General features: G+C 33.4%; 1 protein-coding gene across 1 annotated transcript; it reads left to right on the top strand.

The window, feature by feature from the left end:
• Nucleotides 1-2785: 2785 nt before the first annotated feature.
• On the top strand, nt 2786-15351 carry LOC121974814 (ABC transporter G family member 28-like). Its single transcript, XM_042526064.1, has 14 exons — nt 2786-3044; nt 3141-3217; nt 4170-4439; nt 4569-4632; nt 4736-4876; nt 5020-5054; nt 6121-6194; nt 10693-11510; nt 11600-11896; nt 11995-12468; nt 12545-12696; nt 12787-13076; nt 13157-13281; nt 15195-15351. The coding sequence occupies exons 1-14, from the start codon at nt 2818-2820 to the stop codon at nt 15349-15351; spliced, it is 3201 nt and encodes a 1066-aa protein (XP_042381998.1). The 5' UTR covers nt 2786-2817.
• The last annotated feature ends 6296 nt before the right edge of the window (nt 15352-21647 follow it).

Raw genomic sequence — 21647 nt, 5'->3', positions numbered from 1 at the left:
TCAAAAGTGCACTCATATTTTTGCAAAATCAAGGGGCGTTTTTTTTTAAAATAAAAAGAAGTCTCTCAACTCATATAAACTTATCCAATCAACTTGTTTTCACATTATTATCCTCTATTATTTAATCTCATCACTTAATTGAATGGATAAAATAAATATCGAATATGCAGTGATATAAATTATCCATCGATCGTCAAAGTTCATTAAAAATGATGAAAAATCTAAAAACACATTATCTTATAAGTTACACGTCTCATTTAGAAAAAAAATATATAAATATATTATAATTAAAAAATAAACTATTTTTTTTATAAATATATTATAATAAAAAATTAAATTATGAATATCTGAATAATAATTTAATATTTTACTATTATATTATAGTCGGAAAATTACTATAATAATTATAGGGTTTATAAATATTATATAACATGAATATTATTTAACATCAGAAATTTATATGGTAACAAGATTAAAAATTAAAAAAAGACGCATCTTTCACGATTTCTAAAAATTAAGACCCTGTTTTTATATTCCGCCTATTCCTCTTGCGCGTGTTTACTGGGAATTTTATTTATTTTATGTTGTTGGGCGGTTAAGCATAGTGGTTTTGTTTACCAAATTCCGTGTACGGAAGTTGTTTTTTGTTTTTTTTTTTGTTCCGCTTATTCCTCTCGCGTGTGTTTACTGGGAATTCTATTGATCTATGTCGTAGGACCGTCAAACTTTGGATAAATAATTACGTAAACTTTTTAATTTGAAATTGATTTTTCATATAAAATTAAATAATTTAAAATAAATATTATTTTTGATCTGACCCAGCAAACTACACAAGTTAAATTGAGGTCAATTAAATTGATTTGGCCAAACAAATTAAGATCAATTGGACTAAGTTGGTCAAATAATTTGGCCGAATTGATTTTTTTTACCCAATATTTTTTTTTTTCTAAATTAAGATAGAATTAGGATGAAGGATCCTTCGTACTTAACCTATTTGGTGAAGACCCTCTTTGTGAATAAAAATTATTTTGTATAGATTTTTAAAGCACTTAATGTGAGAATGGTTTAAAAAATATAACACGTGCTTGAACTAAAGGATGACTCCTTGAAATGAAGCATGAGATATGCTTGTCCCCGAGGTAATCATATAGTAGTAGGACATGTTCTATAAATTAACAGATAAATTTAATAGATGGTTGACTTTTCATAAGATTGGATAGATCACCTTAGAATTAATTGACATAAGTAAAATTTAATGTCAACAAAAAAAATAAAGATATGTTTGAACTAAATCATGACACATGTAAATTGGCTCCTTCTTAATGATAATTATTCAAATTAAATGGTAGCAGTTAATTAGACTAAATATTGACACTTAGACACGTATATGATACAAGAAATACACAAAGGACGACAAACAATTGAATTAAATGATAACACTTAACTCTTAGGATAGAATCAAATGATGACAATTAGATTAAATGGCGGCAACTACGAAGAAAAAATTAAATTAAATTAAACTTTTTAAGAAATTATTTATATTCAAAAATAATATTGGCTAATCTACGATTCAACTTGTAGTACAATGTTTAACTTTCTACTTATGCATCAAGCTAAGCAACGGTCTCAACCTTGCCTTTGAATATAAAATTAGTGGCAACTTTGCGTGTTAAATTGAAGCCATATGTCATGCCGTTTTCCTTTCTTCTCATCATCTCATGCCCCGCCTGCCTTATATCTACCTATAACTCCTTTCAATTTCTGTTTCTCGTGTTAGCCTTTGAATAATAATAATTTATTTATTTATTTATTTTGGATTGAGAAAAAAAAATTATTTACGTGCACGTCTAGCCTGAGTGCCTGACAACTTGTCATGGATCAAAAAATAATCGAGTCCATTTTCGCTTCTGCATAATAAAAGAATAGAGGCGAAATATTAAATTGGATCCAAATACATAGAGGAGCAATTTATATGCTTTTAAACGTACACGGCTAGTTAATAATAATTTCATATGTTGGCCCTGTCATACACGTAATATTATTGTAATAAATTATGAGCTCTATTTTTAATATATACAGAATACATCACCAATCATCATGCCAAAGGTTAAATTTTTCGTGATTTATCTGTCTTCCAAATATATAGAATATAAAATATATATATATATAACAAAAATTATTGAATTTTAGATTTAACCAAACACTAAGTTGCAAGTGAAAAACACAATTTTATTTTAGTCGAAAAATATATTCAGCAGAATCCATTTGAATCTCTCCTGATCGAGTTGATATAGTTTTTAAGATTGTGCTTCATCAAAACTTGTGATAATGAATTGACAAGTCGGTAACCACGTCAGTTGGTCCATCCAATGACCAGAAACGATGTTCTGACCGCCAGCAAATTAATATACCAACCAAATGAAGATTGTATTATAATTAGTTAAACGTACATTCTAATATTTATTTTTGGTCAGAATTAATAAAAACATATATAACTAAATGAATTAATAAAGATTGCGTGTATATTTATATTGTTTTAAAAATTAATAAAGATATAAATAATATGTGAAAGTTGGTTAGAAGTTTTATATTGGAGGGAATAGCTAGACAAGGTCAAGGCTTGGCGCGGAAATTTCCATGTGGAGCGTCGTTCCCGTTAGAAACAGTCGTCGCCACCACAACACAAAGCAAAGCCAAGCCAAGCCTGCCTTAATTCCTCCTCTTTTAAATATCCTCTCCTCTCTATCCTCCTCCTTTCCCTCGTTCTCGTCGCCTCCTCTTTCTTGTCATCGCATTCGCAGACCAAGCTAGCTAGGGATGCCCGTTTGGCGGGTTTCCGCTGCTGTCAGCCTCGCCGCCCTCGCCGCCGCTGCTTTCCTACTCCTCCTCCCCTTGGGCCGTTGCCAGAGCTTCGGAGGAGTCGGCCTTGCGCCGGCGCAGGTGCTGGCTCCGTCACTGTGGCAGCTTAATGACGCCGTCGATAACGTCACACAGAGCTTGTTTCCGATCGTCAAAGCCCGCTTCGGCTTCTGCGTCGGCGATGCGTCCGTTTCCTAGCTAGCTCTCATGCACGCTTTTAATTTCGCTGCTTTGACTTTTTATTTATCTCGATCGATCTCGAATGTCTATGTGGGTTTCAGGCAGAAGGATTGGGATCGGACGTTCAATTACAGCGGGAATATGGATTTCATGGAGAACTGCGCGGCCACGACTCCTGGTACGTGTATATATATATATATATATATATATATATATATATTTATTACGGATGCAATGAAATATCAACTTTTGTTCATTTATATTACGAGTTGTTTTGGAAAGGATTCCATGTGTTGCTATTTATTTATTTCATACTTTTGATGCGATCTGTTGGACGCTGATCAAGTGGAATGTTGATGTGGAAGTCCAAACGTACAGCTAGCGTGGGGAGAAGAAATACATGGAGATTGTTTCCATCGTTATACCCAGTACGTAGCTAGGCAGAGATCTCAGCTAGATCTTTGAGAAAATAAGATCACTTAATTATTGCTTCCGTTGTATAGTCATACCCAATCTGTAAAGATCTCGATTAGATCTTCGAGAACATAGAGACCACCTAATCGCTTTCCTAGTTATCAATCAGATCTCTGAGAAAATAAGAATCACCTAATCACTTTCGTAGTTATCAGGAATATTAATTTCCAGCCGGCCAAACCCAAGAGGTCGACTCTTGTGGAGATCTAGTTCGAAAGATCGACACATGTCTTTTGGCATATAACAATATGGCAAGTTGAAGTAGCTAGGACCACATAGACATGTCCTGCTAACTTGTTTTCCTTCGAGTCGAGCCGAAGTATATAAGAGTCGATTAAGATATTTAGGTCATTAAAATGTGGAAATGGGCTCCAGTAGATTTTAGAATATGAGTTTCAACGAAGATAATGATTATACTTAAAATTAATTTGATACAATTGAACCTGGCCAAGAGGTCAACTCTTAGAGATGCCACAATTTGAGTTTGGTATATTAGTTCTACTTTCGAGTTAAGAAGATGAGACAGTACTTAAGCTCCCAAAGCTTAATTAATTAAGACTTATTGCAGTATATCTATATCTTCCATTTGAGCATGCAGGATGCATGATGAGCAGTGAGTTGTTCCTAATTAACTTCACTTATTCTTGGATAACCAGATGTAACTGGACGCTTATGTACAGCAGCTGAGGTTAGGCTCTACTTCGACAGTTTCGTGGAGAGCGGAGGAAGTACCAACTACATGAAACCCAACAAAAATTGTAACTCCAGTTCATGGGTTTCTGGATGTGAGCCAGGATGGGCGAGCAGCGTCCCTGACAATGAGAACGTTGATCTTCGAGATTCTGAGAACCTGCCTTCAAGAAATCTCAACAGCAAACCATGCTGCGCCGGCTTTTATTGCCCTTATGGTATTACTTGCATGATACGTGAGTATATCTATCTATCTATCTATCTATCTATCTATCTTGATCTATAGCTAACAGGTGCTGAACAATGTAGCAATCCAACAATATCTATTTCTGACCTTGTTTAATTTGATCTCTTTGATGATGAAGCTTGTCCCTTGGGTGCATACTGCCCACTTGCCACCCATAATGTAACTACTGGTCGTTGTGATCCGTAAGTTCATCATGCTTAATTTAATTTCCTATAATAACTGTTCTTCATGTTAACATGATATATATATAGAAATTAAACCGATTACCTGCTTACTTGTGTACAGATACAATTACCAGTTATCCCCTGAGAACAATTCTTGTGGTGGTGCAAATATCTGGGTCGATGTCGATCATAGCCGTGATCTATTCTGCCCGGCAGGAGACTTCTGTCCGAGCACCATCTCGAAAAAAAATTGTAGTAAGGGGTATAGTTCCTATCCTTTATGCCCAATCTAGTTTTATGTATGTTTCCATATTATATATATCCATCATGGTATATACATATATAAATATCGTGGCGTTGTTATATATCTAATGGAATTACTTTGTATTTGTATATATTTTCCAGGCATTATTGTCGGATGGGTTCGACTTATGAGACAAGTAAGCCCCACACTTCTTTAGTTTGCTGCTCATGAACATTTACACGCTTCACTTGTTTAATTTCTTACAAATAGTTTTCCACTATTATTATGATGTTTGTCTAAATTCATATGTTTGTTATTTGATGCTCTCCACCTATTTTAATCGAATCAAAATACTAATTTAATATATATATATATATATATATATATATATATATATATATATATATATATATATGCATTACGTATAATTACATAAAAATTTATATTAGGTCAATTTTTCATGAGGACGTTAACTTTGTTTAAAGCAATCCAGGGTTTCTGGTCCGTAATTTTTGATTTTTTCTTAATCCCTTTCGTAATTTATATGACAGATTGCGGCTAGAATTTAGTTAAAATTGTCTGCGATCTTCCTTAGGTTTACCTTCTAACTTAGGCTATATATAGTTTTGGATGAGTCAGGAGGCTAGAGGCCATTAGCAGTCAGCGGGCCACCCTTGCTCAGCACCATACAGTCTATCCACCACCGGCAACCTCCGTCCGTCTGGCTCGATCCAAAATTATAACCTACGTGGGAAGGTGAACCCAAGGAAGATCATAGTCAATTTTAGTTAAATTCTGACCACGATCTGACTTATAAATTATGGAATGAACTAGGAAGGGACTATGAATTATATTACGGATTAGAGGATCCTGTCTCTGTTTAAAGAAGAAAAAAAACTTATTATAACCAATTAATTTGATAGTATTTTAATAATTACTATTAATTAATTATTAGATTCAATTATTAATTCATAGGATCAATAAAAATATCGTATAAATGTTATTGCTAAATTATAACATATGATTTTTAATAACTAACACATGAACAATTTAGATAGAAAACAAAGAGACTTCGTCCTAATTAACATGTGAATACACATGTATGAACACTTATTCATAAAGAAGCCCAAAAGTTTATAAGAATAAAAGAAGCCCAAAAGCTTATATAACTCAATACGTGTAGAAGATAGTTTATAGATATATACATATGGATTGTAGATAGGATTGTTATTTTATGTTAATCTTCTACAAATTGTTTGCAGATTGCTTCTTATCTAGCTCGTGCGATGCAAATTCTGAAAAACAAAATATTACTATTTTTGGTGCTTTAGTAATGGTGAGTAATCTATTTTGTTCAAGCAAAGGAAGTAATTTTGTTTTATTGATGCTTTTTTTACCTTTAATTCTAATTCTTTTGCATTATTCTATTTGAACTTCCCATCAAATCTCTAAATGTAGAACTTCAATATTCGACCTCACTCTAATACTTTTTGGGATCATAAGTGTCTTTGATGCTACTAGATGATGTTGAAGAATACTCTAGCTAGCACTAGTTGTTAGAATTCACCATCTTAAAACACTTATTTATATATCTAAATTGGTGCTAAGTTATGTTAGGACCCATGCGAATTGGATGGTGAATCACTCCAATTGCTTCGTTTTGATCGTGTACTCGTCGTTTGAATGCACAACAAAAATCTTGATTCAAATTCAACTCTACATATACAGTACTTGCATTTTACTTAGTATTCGTCTCTTTGAAGCGACTAATCGAAGGGTCCACTCCTAGGTTACCATTTCCATGCACTAAAACTTTTTCCTTCTCAGAAACCTTCTGAAGACGGAGAAGCCTCTTACAAACTTGAGCACAAGAATACAATAAGAAATGAGAATGCAAAGACAAATAAAATCGAAAATGATTTTACAATAAAAACCTTACTTTATTTGATCTTTTGTTACTTAGAAATGTCTCTTTTTTGTCTTGAAATGCAGTAGCACTTTGCTTCAAAGCCTAAAAAAATCAGCGGCTTCAAACCTCCAAGAACCCCCCCCCCCCCCCCCCTTTCTAGGATTGCTTTCGGGCTTAAATACGCTTCCTAATTAATTGTCATGTCAAATCTGACAATTCAAATCTGTAAAATAACTTTTTTTTCTACCCAATCAATCAATTTGTGAGTTAAACAATCGATTGTTGGATACTAATCAATTCTGAATCCATCAGTTCATGGATTACTATCAAGCAATCGATTGATTGCTGTCAATCGATTCTGGATAACTATGTGTTTCCGAAATAAGCTCCTAATTAATTGCCCCTCTTCTAAAAAAAAATGTAGGGGTAGTATTATCAACTAGGTACTAACCCCCTCTTTATAAAAAAATTTGAGGAGGGTGGTGGTCCCCCCCCCCCCCCCCCCCAACGCTCTACCCACTTAGCTTTCCTCTTGCCAACTTTTCATTAGACTTCTCACCAAGTGTCCGGTCAACCTTTTAACCCACTTGGACTTTTCTTTTATCAACTTTCAATTGGACTTTTCAATCACCAAGTGTTTAGTCAACTTTTGATCCACTTGGACTTTCTTCTTACCAATTTTTTATTAAACTTTTGGATCACCAAGTGTCTAATCAACCTTTGATTCATTTGAATTTTCCTCTTGTGCTAAGTGTCTGGTCCTCTATGACCCACTTAGACTTCTCGTCTATGCTAAGTGTCTGGTCCTGCATGACTTACTTAGACTTTTATCTTGCTAACTTCCAATTGAACTTCTGATATTATCAAATATCCAGTCAACTTTAACCTACTTGACTTCTCTATTATACATTGATCAAATATTAAAATTCAAACTCGAGTCAACCTGAATTTAGCCAACCTGGTCAATATTGATCCGAGATCAATTGTACCAATAGATTATAAAATAACCAAAACCAAGAGTTTAATCTTTGCACCCTTTGTAGAACAACACCAACACTCAAAGACAAGAGACCTCTCAATTCTTTTCAGGCTATTAACATCAATGGAGATAAATTAAAAAGCTCCCCTTCTACATTTTTAGATAACAAAAACTATTTTCTCTGTAAGCCTCTTGGTCTCCCATAGCTCCAAACGTGCCTCTACATTGTCTTGAGCTCTCTAACACTTCACTAGTGAAAAATTCTCTAGCTTTCATCGTGGAAATTATATAAAAAAACATTAAAAAGTAATTTGGCACTTGGGCCATAACTAGACCTATTGGGTCTAACAAATGGCGCAATCCATCTTTTATATATTACATTCATTTTATCAACAATTTACCAATTCAGGCACTTAACTTTAAGAAATACTCAAATAGTACACCTAATTTTCATATTTATTAAAAAGCACACTTAATTTTCAAAATTCCCTTTAACTCATTACAGCTGTAAACCAAAGTAAACAAATTTAATTTTCTTACTTGAACTAAACCGAACCAAGGCAAAAAAAAAAAAACTTAATTATTTTATCAATCACTTTCATCTAAAAGTCATTAATGATCCTAAAAATAATTATAAATGTGACCCTAAAAATTTTAGATTCATGTCACATTAACATTGTTACACTCCTAGTGATACCCTCAATCTATCCAATTTTTTTCCTTCAAAATTTTGTGTCTTTTAAGTTCACAAAGTTTTGACCAAAAAGTCATATATGACCTTAAAAAGCTCATATTTATTTTAAATTTATACCATTGTACTCCTAGTGGTCGGGACCAGATCCTCTAGACCACTTTTCACGGTTCAGGGGATGATCCCTTTGCATGTATTGGTGGAAATGAATAGTCTCCATCTATTTTATAAGTGGAGGTCATCCATTCTACCAATGCATGTAAAAGAACCATCCCCTGGACCACTAAAAACGGTCAAGAGGATCTGCTCTCCTAGTGGTTCCGTGAACTTATTTATATTTATTTTTTCTAAATTTATAATCTTTTAAGACCATCAATGACCTTGTGCTAAAAGTCTTTGATAACACTTGAACACAAGTGTTTGGTGGTTCTATAGATCTTAAATTTGTACCAAATAAACACAATTACACTTCTAGTAACCCCTTGAATATATATTTTTAAAAAAATTGTAAGTTTTTTTTTTTGCTATAGTTTTTGACCAAAAACTTATAGAAGACCTTAAAGAACTTAGATTTTTTTTTTTTTCGAATTTAAACTATTGCACTCCTAGTGATCCCCTAAATCTATAATGTTCCCCGTTCCAAATATTTAAAGTCTTTTAGATCTATCAATTGATAACACTTGCAAACTACCAATGAGTTTTAGGAAAATATTATTGATGGACTTAAACACATCAACTCTGCTATCTTTTTAATCATTAATAAATTTTAACCAAAAGTCATTTAGCACTCTCTTGAGTTTGCATATTCTTAAATTCTATTCTAAATTCTTTTTAGCCATCAGTGAGATTTGGAAAATAAAATTCAATCATCAATAAATTTGGGTCAAAAGTCATTAATGAATCCAGTATCATGACCCGAAGACTTCTATTAATATGTAAGGGATAACCTTCCTGCTGGGACAATATCCATTACTACATCTAAACCGCAATTAATACCCCCAAGAGTGCATTAGGCTAACAAATATGAATACTTAAATTTATAGCGTCTTCAGTCAAGTCCTTGGATCGATTATAAAATCTTTTGTTAGTTTCATAACGTCATCAGTTGAGTTCATGCACAACAGTCAATTGTTCATACCACAACCCTACCTGAAACCTCGAATTCATGGTTTCAAGTTCATCAATCGACTAGCAATCCTATAGCAATTGACTGATACCTTTGTTTCAGTCTTACCAAGACTGAACTTTCACCTTACCTAGTATTTAGTTGATTTTAACTTATTAGGACTTCTTCTGTTTAACATTTGGTTAATCTTGACTGATTAGAACTTCATTATTGTCAAACATTTGATCCTCCTTGACCTGTTTGGATTTTCCTTCTCACTCTTAACATTTTGTCAATCTAATATTTAGTACTTCATGACTTACTTAGATTTCAACCGTGTACCTGACATTTGGTCATACAAGACTTATTAGCACTTTCCTTTTTGTGTTTAACATCCGATCTTCTATAACTTATTATGATTTCACTCATTGTTGAGTGTCCGGTCAACTATGATCATCTTTGTTTTGGGTTAGTCCTATAAACTTGATATTTTTCTAACAAACAAATAATACTTAACTGTTGGATTGGGAAATACAAAATCACAAATGAAAAACCAAAATTAAACTACAGACTTATCTTGTCTGTCAAGAGAGTGAGCTCTTTGAGAGCACTGGCTCGAACCGGAGAGCACGGGGAGTTGAGTTGAGCAGCCACCGAGTCGAGTCGAGTTGAGGTACTTGAAAGATAGAACAGAGTTATGGTGCTCGGGACACTGAGCCAATTCAAGGAGCTCAGGAGATTGAGCAGAGTCAGAGTACTGAGGCATTAGAATGGGTTAGAGAGCTCGGGAGATAATCCAACTCAACAGTGCTACAGGGGTTACATCTTGAGAAGTAATTAATGAGCCTCATCTTAGCTCGAGTTGCGTGTCAGTATTGATCAACAATGATGCTACACTTTTCTAGAGTTATACTGAAACCCATAGTATAACCAAAAATTGAACATATTTATGGTCATTGATCATTATGCTCGGTGATTCCTTTTAGAATATGAAAGTTTGACAGGTTTGTTACCATTTATTTGTCGCGCTATTTTATTTTAGCATTCCTTTCCTTCAGTCAAATTCTACATGTCTACTGTAGAATTTTCATTTTTTTTTTCTTTTTCCACGAGCTATCTGTGAATGACATCTTCCTAATTACATCTGTAGGCTGCATTGGTTTTATGGTTGTTGATAATATACAACTTCTCTGATAGAATTCTCTCTCACCGTGAAAGAAGACGAGCTAAGTCCAGGGAAACTGCCGCAAAGGTAGCTAGAGAAGCTGCACAAGCTCGTGAAAGGTGGAAAGCCGCAAAAAATATTGCAGTTGATATTCAACGCCAGATATCTCGCACAATTTCAAGGAAAAGATCTAATAAACTTCCAGTTGGTCCTGCATCAACATCAGAGATTGAAGAAATTGGTGTTCCTTGTCATGTGGCACAGCCATCTGAATTAAACTACTCTGACAATGCTGGAGGTCATCCTTCGGAAAAGAACCCCAAAAAGAACTCAACCAAAGGAATCCATAAGCATACTCGAACCCAAATTTTCAAGTATGCCTACGGTGAAATCGAAAAGGAGAAAGTTCAGCATCAGGAAAGAAAGAACTTAACCTTCTCAGGAGTAATCTCTATGGCCACGAAAACTCAGGCCAGAACGAGGCCAGTCATAGAGATCGCTTTCAAGGATCTAACCATAGTCCTTAAAACAAACAAGAAGCAACTTCTGAGGAGTGTGACTGGGAAACTTACTCCTGGCCATGTGACTGCAATCATGGGTCCTTCTGGTGCGGGGAAAACTACCTTCCTTAATGCTTTGGCAGGAAAATTATCCGGGTGTCAAACAACTGGATTAGTTCTGGTAAATGGAAAAGTTCAACCTATCCAATCGTACAAAAAGATCATCGGTTTCGTGCCACAAGATGATATTGTTCATGGGAACTTGACAGTAGAGGAAAATCTCTGGTTCAGTGCTAACTGTAGGTAAGAGATATATACATGCAATGCACAAAAAGCCAATTTTTAAGTTTCAAACTAGAGTATGTGTAACATTATTTTCCTTCTTCTTGTAGACTTTCTGCGAAAATGTCAAAAGCCGACAGAGTTCTAATTGTCGAGAGAAACATAGAGTCTCTGGGGTTGCAATCCATACGAAACTCCTTGGTTGGAACAGTAGAGAAGCGTGGAATCTCTGGCGGACAGAGGAAGCGTGTAAATGTTGGGCTGGAAATGGTTATGGAGCCTTCTCTTTTGTTACTGGATGAACCAACATCAGGCCTGGACAGTTCTTCATCTCTGCTGCTAATGAGAGCACTTCGGCGCGAGGCACTCGAAGGGGTGAACATCAGCATGGTCGTTCACCAGCCCAGGTCGGTGCCCAAACTTTTCTTTGCCAAAGTGCATGATTCTATTCATTCTGCGATGTAACTACTCTCCACGAGGCTAATTATTACTTTTGGTGCTTCAGCTATACTCTGTTCAACATGTTCGACGATTTAATACTTTTGGCAAAAGGAGGTTTAGTTGCATATCAAGGGCCAGTGAAGAAAGTTGAAGATTACTTTGCAGGCCTAGAAATTAAAGTGCCTGATCGTGTTAATCCTCCCGACTACTTCATTGACATTCTGGAGGGTATGGTGAAGCTGAACACGAGTTGGGGCCTTAAATCCAGTCAGCTGCCGGTTTTATGGATGTTGCACAACGGCTACACTGTGCCCCCTGATATGCAAAATGAACTAAACAGTGTCGCGCCGTTTAGAACAAACTCTTCCGAGGATGGCTCAGTCGAGGAGTCTGTCGTCGCTGATGATGTTTGGGGAAATGTAAAAGGTGCGCTGGAGGAAAAGAAAGAGCACTTGGAGAACATCTTCCCGAAATTCAAAGATTTAGCAGACCGAAGAACTCCTAGTAAACTTTACCAGTACAAGTACTATCTCGGAAGGTAAAATCTAGAACACGATCGAGTTGCTGTCGAAAAAAGGTTTTTGTAATGGAGGAGTACCTTTTTTGGTTTGCAGGGTGTCCAAGCAGCGACTGCGTGAAGCTACGGCACAAGCTGTTGACTATTTGATCCTAGGTCTTGCAGGAGTTTGTTTAGGGATACTTGCTAAATCATCAAACGACTCGAATCTAGGAGCTGCTGGTTACACGTACACAATTATAGCTGTTTGTAAGTTGGAGACGGCTCACCTTTCGTTACGCATACTCAATTGTTTGTAAAAACTCTCTTTTAACCTTTAATTTGTTTACCACGCTGCAGCTCTGTTAGGTCAGATCGGTGCTTTGAGATCATTTTCACTAGAAAAGCTGCAGTATCTGAGAGAGAGAAGATCTGGAATTAGTTCACTTGCTTATTTTCTTGCAAGAGATACGGTCGACCATTTCAACACGGTAGTGAAACCGGTAGTTTATCTCTCCATGTTCTATTTCTTCAGCGCCCCTAGATCGACATTTGCGGACAACTATATTATTTTGCTCGCCCTTGTTTACTGTGTAACTGGTATTGGTTACACTTTTGCTATCTGTTTCCAACCTGGTTCTGCCCAATTGGTGCGTACACATTCCTTTGAGTACATTTTTGTTCTTTCAACGAGTTGAATCTCTAACACAAGTCAATATCAATTCCGCAGTGGTCTGCTCTTCTTCCTGTCGTGTTGACGTTGATGGCAACTCAGCGGCGAGGTTCGCAAATATTAGCTAATATTTGCTATCCAAAGTGGGCGTTGGAGGCATTTCTCATCGCTAACGCTAAAAGGTATGTTTGCTCTTCTTATTTTGTTATGCATGATCAGAATGCTGTTGTTTTTTTGTTTACGTGTTCAACTAACCCTCTGTTTGAAAGGAGGTGAGTAGAGGGGAGGGAAAGGTAAACATGATTAAAATAAATTTTTATCTTTGTTTGGGAGAGAGTGAGCTATGAAGGGGAAGGGGAAGAGGAGAGAAGGGTAAAGTCTCCCCTTGCATGCTCGGGAATAAACGAAATTCCTTACACCCCAAATTGAGGTGTAAGGAAGGGTAAGGAGAAATTATTACAATTATATTCTTATTTATTTTTTCGCATACAGATTTATTAAAAAAATAAGAGGATATTTTTATAAATTTGTATATTTAACCTTTATTTCATCCCTTTCCTCTCACATAAACTTTCTCTCCCTTCCAAACAAGGGTAAGATAAATATATTACTTTCCTTTCCTTTCCTTTCCCTCCCTTCCCCTTCCATCCCCTTCCATTAACGAACCTTACCTCACCCCATCCAAACAGAAGCTAATGGTTTACAACACTTATCTAAAGGTTTATTATTATGATAGTTTTACTCTCCGAGGTCAGAGATTCTCAGGTGAAACTAATAATAAACTTATATTGATAAAAATAATTATAAGGCCTCTCATATTTTATAAATCATTAAGAAGATGTTCATTTATTTTTTACAAAAGTCAAAAGGATGTGCCATTAATAATTTTATCTCAAAAATATTTATTGTAAAACAGAAAATACTCCGTAGCTGCTATAATAAATAAAAATTATAATATATTATATATAAATTAAAAAATGTATGTATAACAATACCTAATTTCTATCTATCTCTAAAATATAATAGAAAGTAAGATAATAACTCATGAATGACTAACCTGATTCTATCGTAATGTTATAACCTCTTATCATCGGAGTATCCCGTAAACGTAGTGGATGTCTTTCATAGGATTAAGCCCGCAAACATCACGTTCCTTCTCAGTAGGAGAGAAAAAGCTAGAAGAGGAGAGCTAGGTTCAGCATGTCCTAATGAACCTTATCTCTTCCTTTTTATACCTAACCTAACCTATGGAGATTATCTATTATAAAAGTCTATGTTTCATTAACAGTTCATCAATATTAATAAACTGGGTTATTAGATCTACTCATCTACACATTAAATCCACATGCATTTAATTCAAACCATCTATATATGCTTGAAGTATTATATCACTTAATTGAATTTAATTACTTTAATGACAATTAATTATGTGTGTTAATTAAGTACAAGTTCAACCTTATAGAGATTAAGTCCACGTACTCACATCTAGTCCACCCATATGAACTTAATTCTACATAAATTACTCAATAATTATTACAACATGTTTAAGGTGAATTTACAATTCAATTTGATTACATATGAAATAGATAATTTTTCACATTATACCATCTATCGAGTAACTATAACACATTATAACTAAATTCTAAAACTTTAAACTCTCAATTCTAAACTTTGAACACTTTTATATCAAAATTATTCTTTATCATTAAATCAAAATTATTTAAATTTTATCAAAATCATTTTAAATTAATCAAAATTATTTTAAAATAGTTGTATGCATTACTAATTAACTATTACTATACTACAATATTATTATATTAGGTGTTACATGTTTTAACAACTATATAATAGCTTTTAAATATTATAGCAGTTACGTAATAATTTTTAACACTATAAAAGCTAAGTTGTAATTGATACAATAATATTGGAAATAAATAATAAGATTATAAAAAAAATGGAATAACTATCTCGAGTGAAACAAAACCTGATTCATGCATTTGTAAACAATTCATGAGATATATGTAAAATGCACAAGAAATTAGAATGATTCCACTACAATTGGTTTCAATTTGCTATTGCTATCTGTTTGCTGCAGGTATTCTGGCGTGTGGCTCATAACACGGTGCGGCGTGCTTCAGAATTTTCACTACGACATCAATCATTTCGGACGTTGCTTAACCGTCCTCTTTCTCTATGGTTTCCTCTTCCGCTGCATTGCCTTCCTCTGCTTGGTGCTGCTAAACAAGAAATGAGCAGTAAAACTTGTTTAATTCTACTGTCCAATTATACTCGTCGCTGTACATGATCCCATTCCATTTTTTCATTCAACTTATCCGACGAACCGACAAACGAAGGGAGTCATCATACGAGACGATCGACATGTATATGCTTTTCCGGTATTCGTAGCACAGTGGTGTAATCACAAAGGCAGTGAAGTAACATAAAAAAACAAATTTGATTGTTATTTTTTTTTCTACTTTTAGAATTTTCTAATTCATAGTTTTGGTTTTGTATTGCTCAAGTCAAAAGTTTATTTATTCAGTTGAGCTATGTTTATCTGAACTGATGAAAAGTATATATATGCTGGGGTAGAAGATTATATTGATGATATAGCATTTGTTTTCAACAATTACATGAAAATGGTTTTTCTTTATTTACTTGAAATGAAAAAATAAATAAAAAGATGAATAATTTAAATTGGGCAAAAACTAAAAGGCCACTCTAAATTTAAAAAAAAAACATCAAATGAGTATTTTTTATTAAAAAAATTTAAAAAATCAAAATGATATCCTATCAAATATTTTACTTCCATAATACTCCAGTCCTTATTTCAATGTTTATCGATAGCTCTTATAATCTATAGAAATTATTAAGTAGTTGTTACAATGTTGTTTTTTTTTTAAATTTTCAACGTTATTTTAGTAGTAACTAGCTGCTATAGAAGCTATTTTATAACTTCTATAATGTGTAATATTTTGTAGTAGCTACTTAGTAGCTTCTACAACTGTTGTCAGTTAATTTTAATTAATTTAAAATGATTTTGATAAAGTTTAAATAATTTTGATAATATGGTAAAAAATATTTTGATATAATATTTTTTAAAGTTTAAAATTTAGGATTAAAAATTTTATAATTCAGGATTCAAAATTTTATAATTTAGGATTCAACTATAACGGTGTAATAACTAGTGGTAGATGTTAAACATGTAACATTTACTCGGTAGCAGCTATAATATGAAAAATCATCTATTTCACATTAATCAAATTAAATTGTAAATTCTAAATTATAAACACGTTATAGTAGTTATAAGTTAGCTTCTACATATTATAGACAGTAAAAAGTGAAATTGTCACCTCGGTTGCCCTTCTAGAGTGACTCCCACTATCTAAAAGGAAGGTAAATCACGGGGGGCTTCACAAAGGGGTTGAGACAACCAACAGAGCATTCCGCATCTGCTGGGAATCGACCCAGACATATTGGTAGTAACTCCCTTGCATGAACCAATTGTGCTAACCCATATGGGCAACTTTTACCTATTATATTGTAGCAAAAAGGTGATTACACTCACTCTAGACATCCCTCATAGTCTGTCCTAGGTTTTGTGAAGGGCGTTAAATCATGGGTCAGTTTATAGTTGATCGTCAAATGGCTAGAAGGTAAGAGGAGTTTTTCTTCAAGGGCATGCGCTCGTTGAGAATTCAGTACTAGAAAATAGGACTTCAAAGACGAAAAAAAATTTAATTTTGAAAGTCATTTTTCCGTCTTTAAAGAAAGTTTAAGACGGAATATTCCATCTCTAAAATCCATTATTAAAAATATTCTATCTCTAATTTCAAAAACAGTTAAAAAGTCATTTATAAATTTGTTTTTAATTGACCAAATGAAATTCATTTCAAATACAAATTTCGTCTATAATTTTGTCTTAAATTCGTACTAAATATAATTTTAATTTATTTATAAATCCGTTTATAATTTTATTTATAAATCTGTATATAATTTTATCAATAAATTTATATTATAATACATTTTTTCATCTACATATTACTTTACCAGAGATAATAAGGCATTTTAAATAGATTAAAAAAAATATTAAAAACAACTAATTTCTCAATAAAAAAAAGTATACAATTAATATTAATACAAATAAATATTAACATAAATTTTAAACCACATGGTAATCTAATCTTTACGCTCACAAAGGCTAAATCCTCCTATATCCTGAGAGATTGGCAGCTCCTCCATTATCTCCCCCTTAATCTTCCTCTATCGTAAATTCGTAATCAATATCCATCCCTCAACTTGACATCTTGCATCAAGGTTAAAAATATTTAATTAATATATTTAACAAAGACATAATATATGCCATAAAGGTTTTATTAACAAAGAAATAAATATAAAAAATGAATTTCATGGGGAAAGACATATTTAAAAAGATGAAAATAAATAATCTTTAAACAAAATAGAGATGCTCACCTACTTCAAGAACATTTTACACCATATAAGCTTTATAATGATGTGTACTCATAGAAAAATATAGAAACCAAATTAATCATACCCCATGTAGAAGGTAATTATGTATACTAAGTATAATGGTGTGATGAGGAAAGAAATTTATATAGATCATACACTTTAATATAAGAAATTTATTATACCTGCCCTCTCCCCCGAGCATATAAATCTAATATAAGTGTATACACTCCGCCATCCTCATTAGGAATTGTCATGCGTGCACAACACCTCCAATTTCATAGTAAGCTCAAAATTATTGTGTTTCCAACAAGTAGTCAAGAAGCAAGTCCATACGACAATGTTGGGGGTTCTATTTTTACATTCTCAATGATCTTGTTTGCCTCCTCTAACCTCCATGCCTTGGCAAAAACGTGGACCATCACCCATATCTAAATTCTTTAACCATATTGACATAGTAGCTCTAGCCCTCCTCGATCAAAACAGAATCATCATCATATCCGAATTTGTGACTCAAAATTTCAATAATCAATTATACTTTACTCTGTTAAAATCATATCCTAGCGAAAGGAAAAAAATTTGACAAAGTATTTACCAAAAGTTTATCTCTGTTTCTCAAACTTTTATACTCTCATCTCATATTTCTTTCTCAAATATCTCAATCCTCACTTCATACTTCTACAGTTTGATAAGCTTTTTGATACTTATTACATAATTTCAAACTCCAAGTCAAAAGCATTCTGGCACACTAGAAGAGTATTATATAAAACAAATTATTTTATGGAATATTTGATGAAACTTCCTACTACTAAGTTATTTGTGATCACTTGTTACATAATGAAAGACTGGCATAATTGTCACTTGGTAAAAATAATATATGGGAACTTTTGTTAATGAAGGCAAGCTACAAACACTTGATACCAATAAATTGCATTTACCGAACTTCAATACATGAAATGTATCAACATGAAGGAACTAGGGGATTACCTATAAGAAGCGCAACCCATAACAAACTGCAAGATGCCAGAGCCAGAGGAGGCACTTCCTGCCATTGCCCAAGAGCAGAGAATTAAGGAATCTGATCTATGTAAAGGGCAAATTGTTCCCATAGAAGAACTTGATGGTTCGAAGAGGAGGTGGCAACAAATCGTTTAGTTTCGTTCCAAAGCAGTAATACTTTTAAATCACTCATTAGATGGAAGAACTGATCTCATAGACTATTTTGTTCCCGTCAACCTGCATACTGCCAAATTTCAAAAACAAAAACAAAACCTAAAATCTCATTTTTGGATAGTTTGCATCAATAGAAAAGATAAGATTTTAGGGCACTAAAAACCCACCAATTGTGACATTATTTGCTTCAAAACCATCTGCAAGGTGGCGGAGGAGGCAAAGGAGAAGGGTTCCTAGAGATCGCAGGCGAGAACTCTTCAGTTTTCTCTTGGGATGGTCCCCTATATCTGCGGCGAAGGGGCATTGACGAGAGGGCCTTGGAGACCTCGAGCGCGGAGGCTCCGCGCTCCGGGAGCAAAAGAGGAGCTCCATGTCGTCCGGGAGCTCCCGGACTGTTGTCCCCATGGAAAAGAATAGTTCCCCATGCGAAGAGGAATTGAGGAGATTCGATTGGGGAAAAGAAATTAGTGTAAATAAATTTCAGAAAAAAAAAATGGTTTAGGGTGGACAAGGATGGCATTTATAAAAAATATCATTATAAATAATCTAATATATGCATTTTTAAATTTATATTTTTAATAAATAACAATAATCACATTGTATTAAAAAATATCCCATGAAAATATCATATAAATCATCTCTTAATTACATAAATTTTACATGAATTTATTTCTCTCTTACATTTTTATTAAATTTTAAATAGATTGTTTAACAAAAATTATACGATTTCAACTTATGTTTATAATCTGTATTTATTTTTATTTTAAAGAAATATTTATAATTTCATCTCAAATTTATTTTAATTTTTTTTCTCAAATATTTTGTGTACATTATATTTTATTAGAGTGAAGTAGATTAGTATTTCTTAGTCCATCTGTTTTTGATTTATCTAAATCTAAAAAAGATTTTAATTCCATCTTAAATTTTTACTAAATTTTAAACAAATTTTTTTGTCTGAAATCATATCATCTCAAAATTTGTTTGTAATATGTTTTTATTTTTATTTTTAAAAACTTATTTATAATTTCATCTCAAATTCTTTTTAATTTCCGTCTCAAATTTCTTTTTTCTTAAAGTGGAACATATTAATATTTCCATAAGTCAATATTTATCTAAATCTGAAATAAATTTTAATTTCATCTTAACTTTTTATTAAAATTTAAATAGATTTATTTTTGACAAAAATCATACCATATCAAATTCCATTTAAAATCCGTATTTTTTTGTTTATAAAAATTTTTATGTAAATTTATATTAAATTTGTTTTAAATTCCATCTTAAATTTTCATTCAAAATAAAAGTAAAAATGAATTAATAATTCCGTCTCTTTGATTTATATAAATTCAAAATAGATTTTATTACATCATAAAAATCTATTTTTGAAGTCCTATTTTCTTATAGTGATTGATCCCTATCCTATTGTAATAAATTTGTCACCTTCTAACCAACTTATTACCTTCGTGGGAACAACTTTTGCCTATTATATTGTAGTAAAAAGTGATTATACTCACCCAGATGTCCCCTCACAATTTGTCCCCATGTTTTATGAAAGGAGATAAATCACATGGTTAATTTATAGCCGACCGCCAAATGGCTAGAGGGTTAGAAGAGGTTTTTTTTATGAGGGCATGCATTTGTCCGGAATTGACCCCTTATCCCATTGTAGTAAAATTGTCACCCTCTAGCTAATTGGACACCCTGTGGGACCAACTTCTACCTATTATAAAATAAATGATGAACCAGATAAAACTGAACCTGGAGCGACCGGGCTGACCCCACGAAAATTTTCCATCTATCGCTAGGGTAAATTAGGAAGTGCTATTGGCGAGCGGCCTAGAAGCCCAACATCTCGTGATTGCGCGCTCCATTTGAAGGAAAAATCCCTACAAATGTATCGTAGCTGGGTATCGAATTGTTGGTACATGAGTGCCAACTTGACGCCCTTCCACTATACCGTAGCCCAGGGGAAGCTTCTACCTATTATATTTCTTTTGATGAAAGGATAAATATATATCAAAATATAAACAACCATATAAAAAATGGCCACAGAGGTTCTTATGTCATGTATGATGAACTATCATATTTGGAAGGGAAACTGTGGTAGCGTACATGTACGCACTAGGGTGCTATCTCTCTCTGTGTATCACGTACCGGTTGTCTGCTCACCCTCCATATGAGGCATTGAATATGAGATATTGATTAACACCGTCTAACATCATACTGGTTGCTACTCGGAATACCATTCTAGTTCCCCTGTACAAAAAATTGTACAAGCATAGAACTATCCTAGCTACCCATGTGCTCTACTGAAGTTAAATTTGGATTGCAAACGATGCTTAACATTATTAATCCAAATTGTACTTCAGAAGTTAAACTTGGATTGGAAACGATATTTAATATTTTTATTCTAAATTTAACCAATGTGTTCTTCATAAGTTAAACCATATTACAGAAGTTAATTAAATATCTATTTCAAATATCGGCTTCCAGGTTAAACATGGCGAGACACTAGCCTTCTTGGGTATGAGATCATCCACCACTTCCTAGACAAAGCCTTTCAAAGAATTTAGATATTTAACTTCTTACAATAAACTAGGTTTAACTACAGAGACATCAATAGAAGCACAATATCGAAACACGAATTCGAAAAATAAAATCGATAATAAAACGATAACCTAAAACCGATAGCCTCTTGTGTTTAGTTTTTCAAGATCTATACAAAAGGATGAACTAGTTATGATGCGGATGTTAGAGTGTATACTAAAAGCCTAGCTTTTGTATAAACATTTATTTAGAAATAAGAATCACATTGGTCAAGTATCTACATTTATATTAAGTGTAGTTGTTCAATTAATTTATATCGTAGATAATATGGTGCGTGGTGTCACACACAGAAGATCATGTTATC

This window comes from Zingiber officinale, chromosome 4B (assembly GCF_018446385.1).
Source record: "Zingiber officinale cultivar Zhangliang chromosome 4B, Zo_v1.1, whole genome shotgun sequence".
In the NCBI taxonomy this organism is placed as follows: domain Eukaryota; kingdom Viridiplantae; phylum Streptophyta; class Magnoliopsida; order Zingiberales; family Zingiberaceae; genus Zingiber; species Zingiber officinale.
The sequence above is the reverse complement of the archived record's forward strand: the minus strand, read 5'-3'. Positions and strand labels throughout refer to the sequence as shown.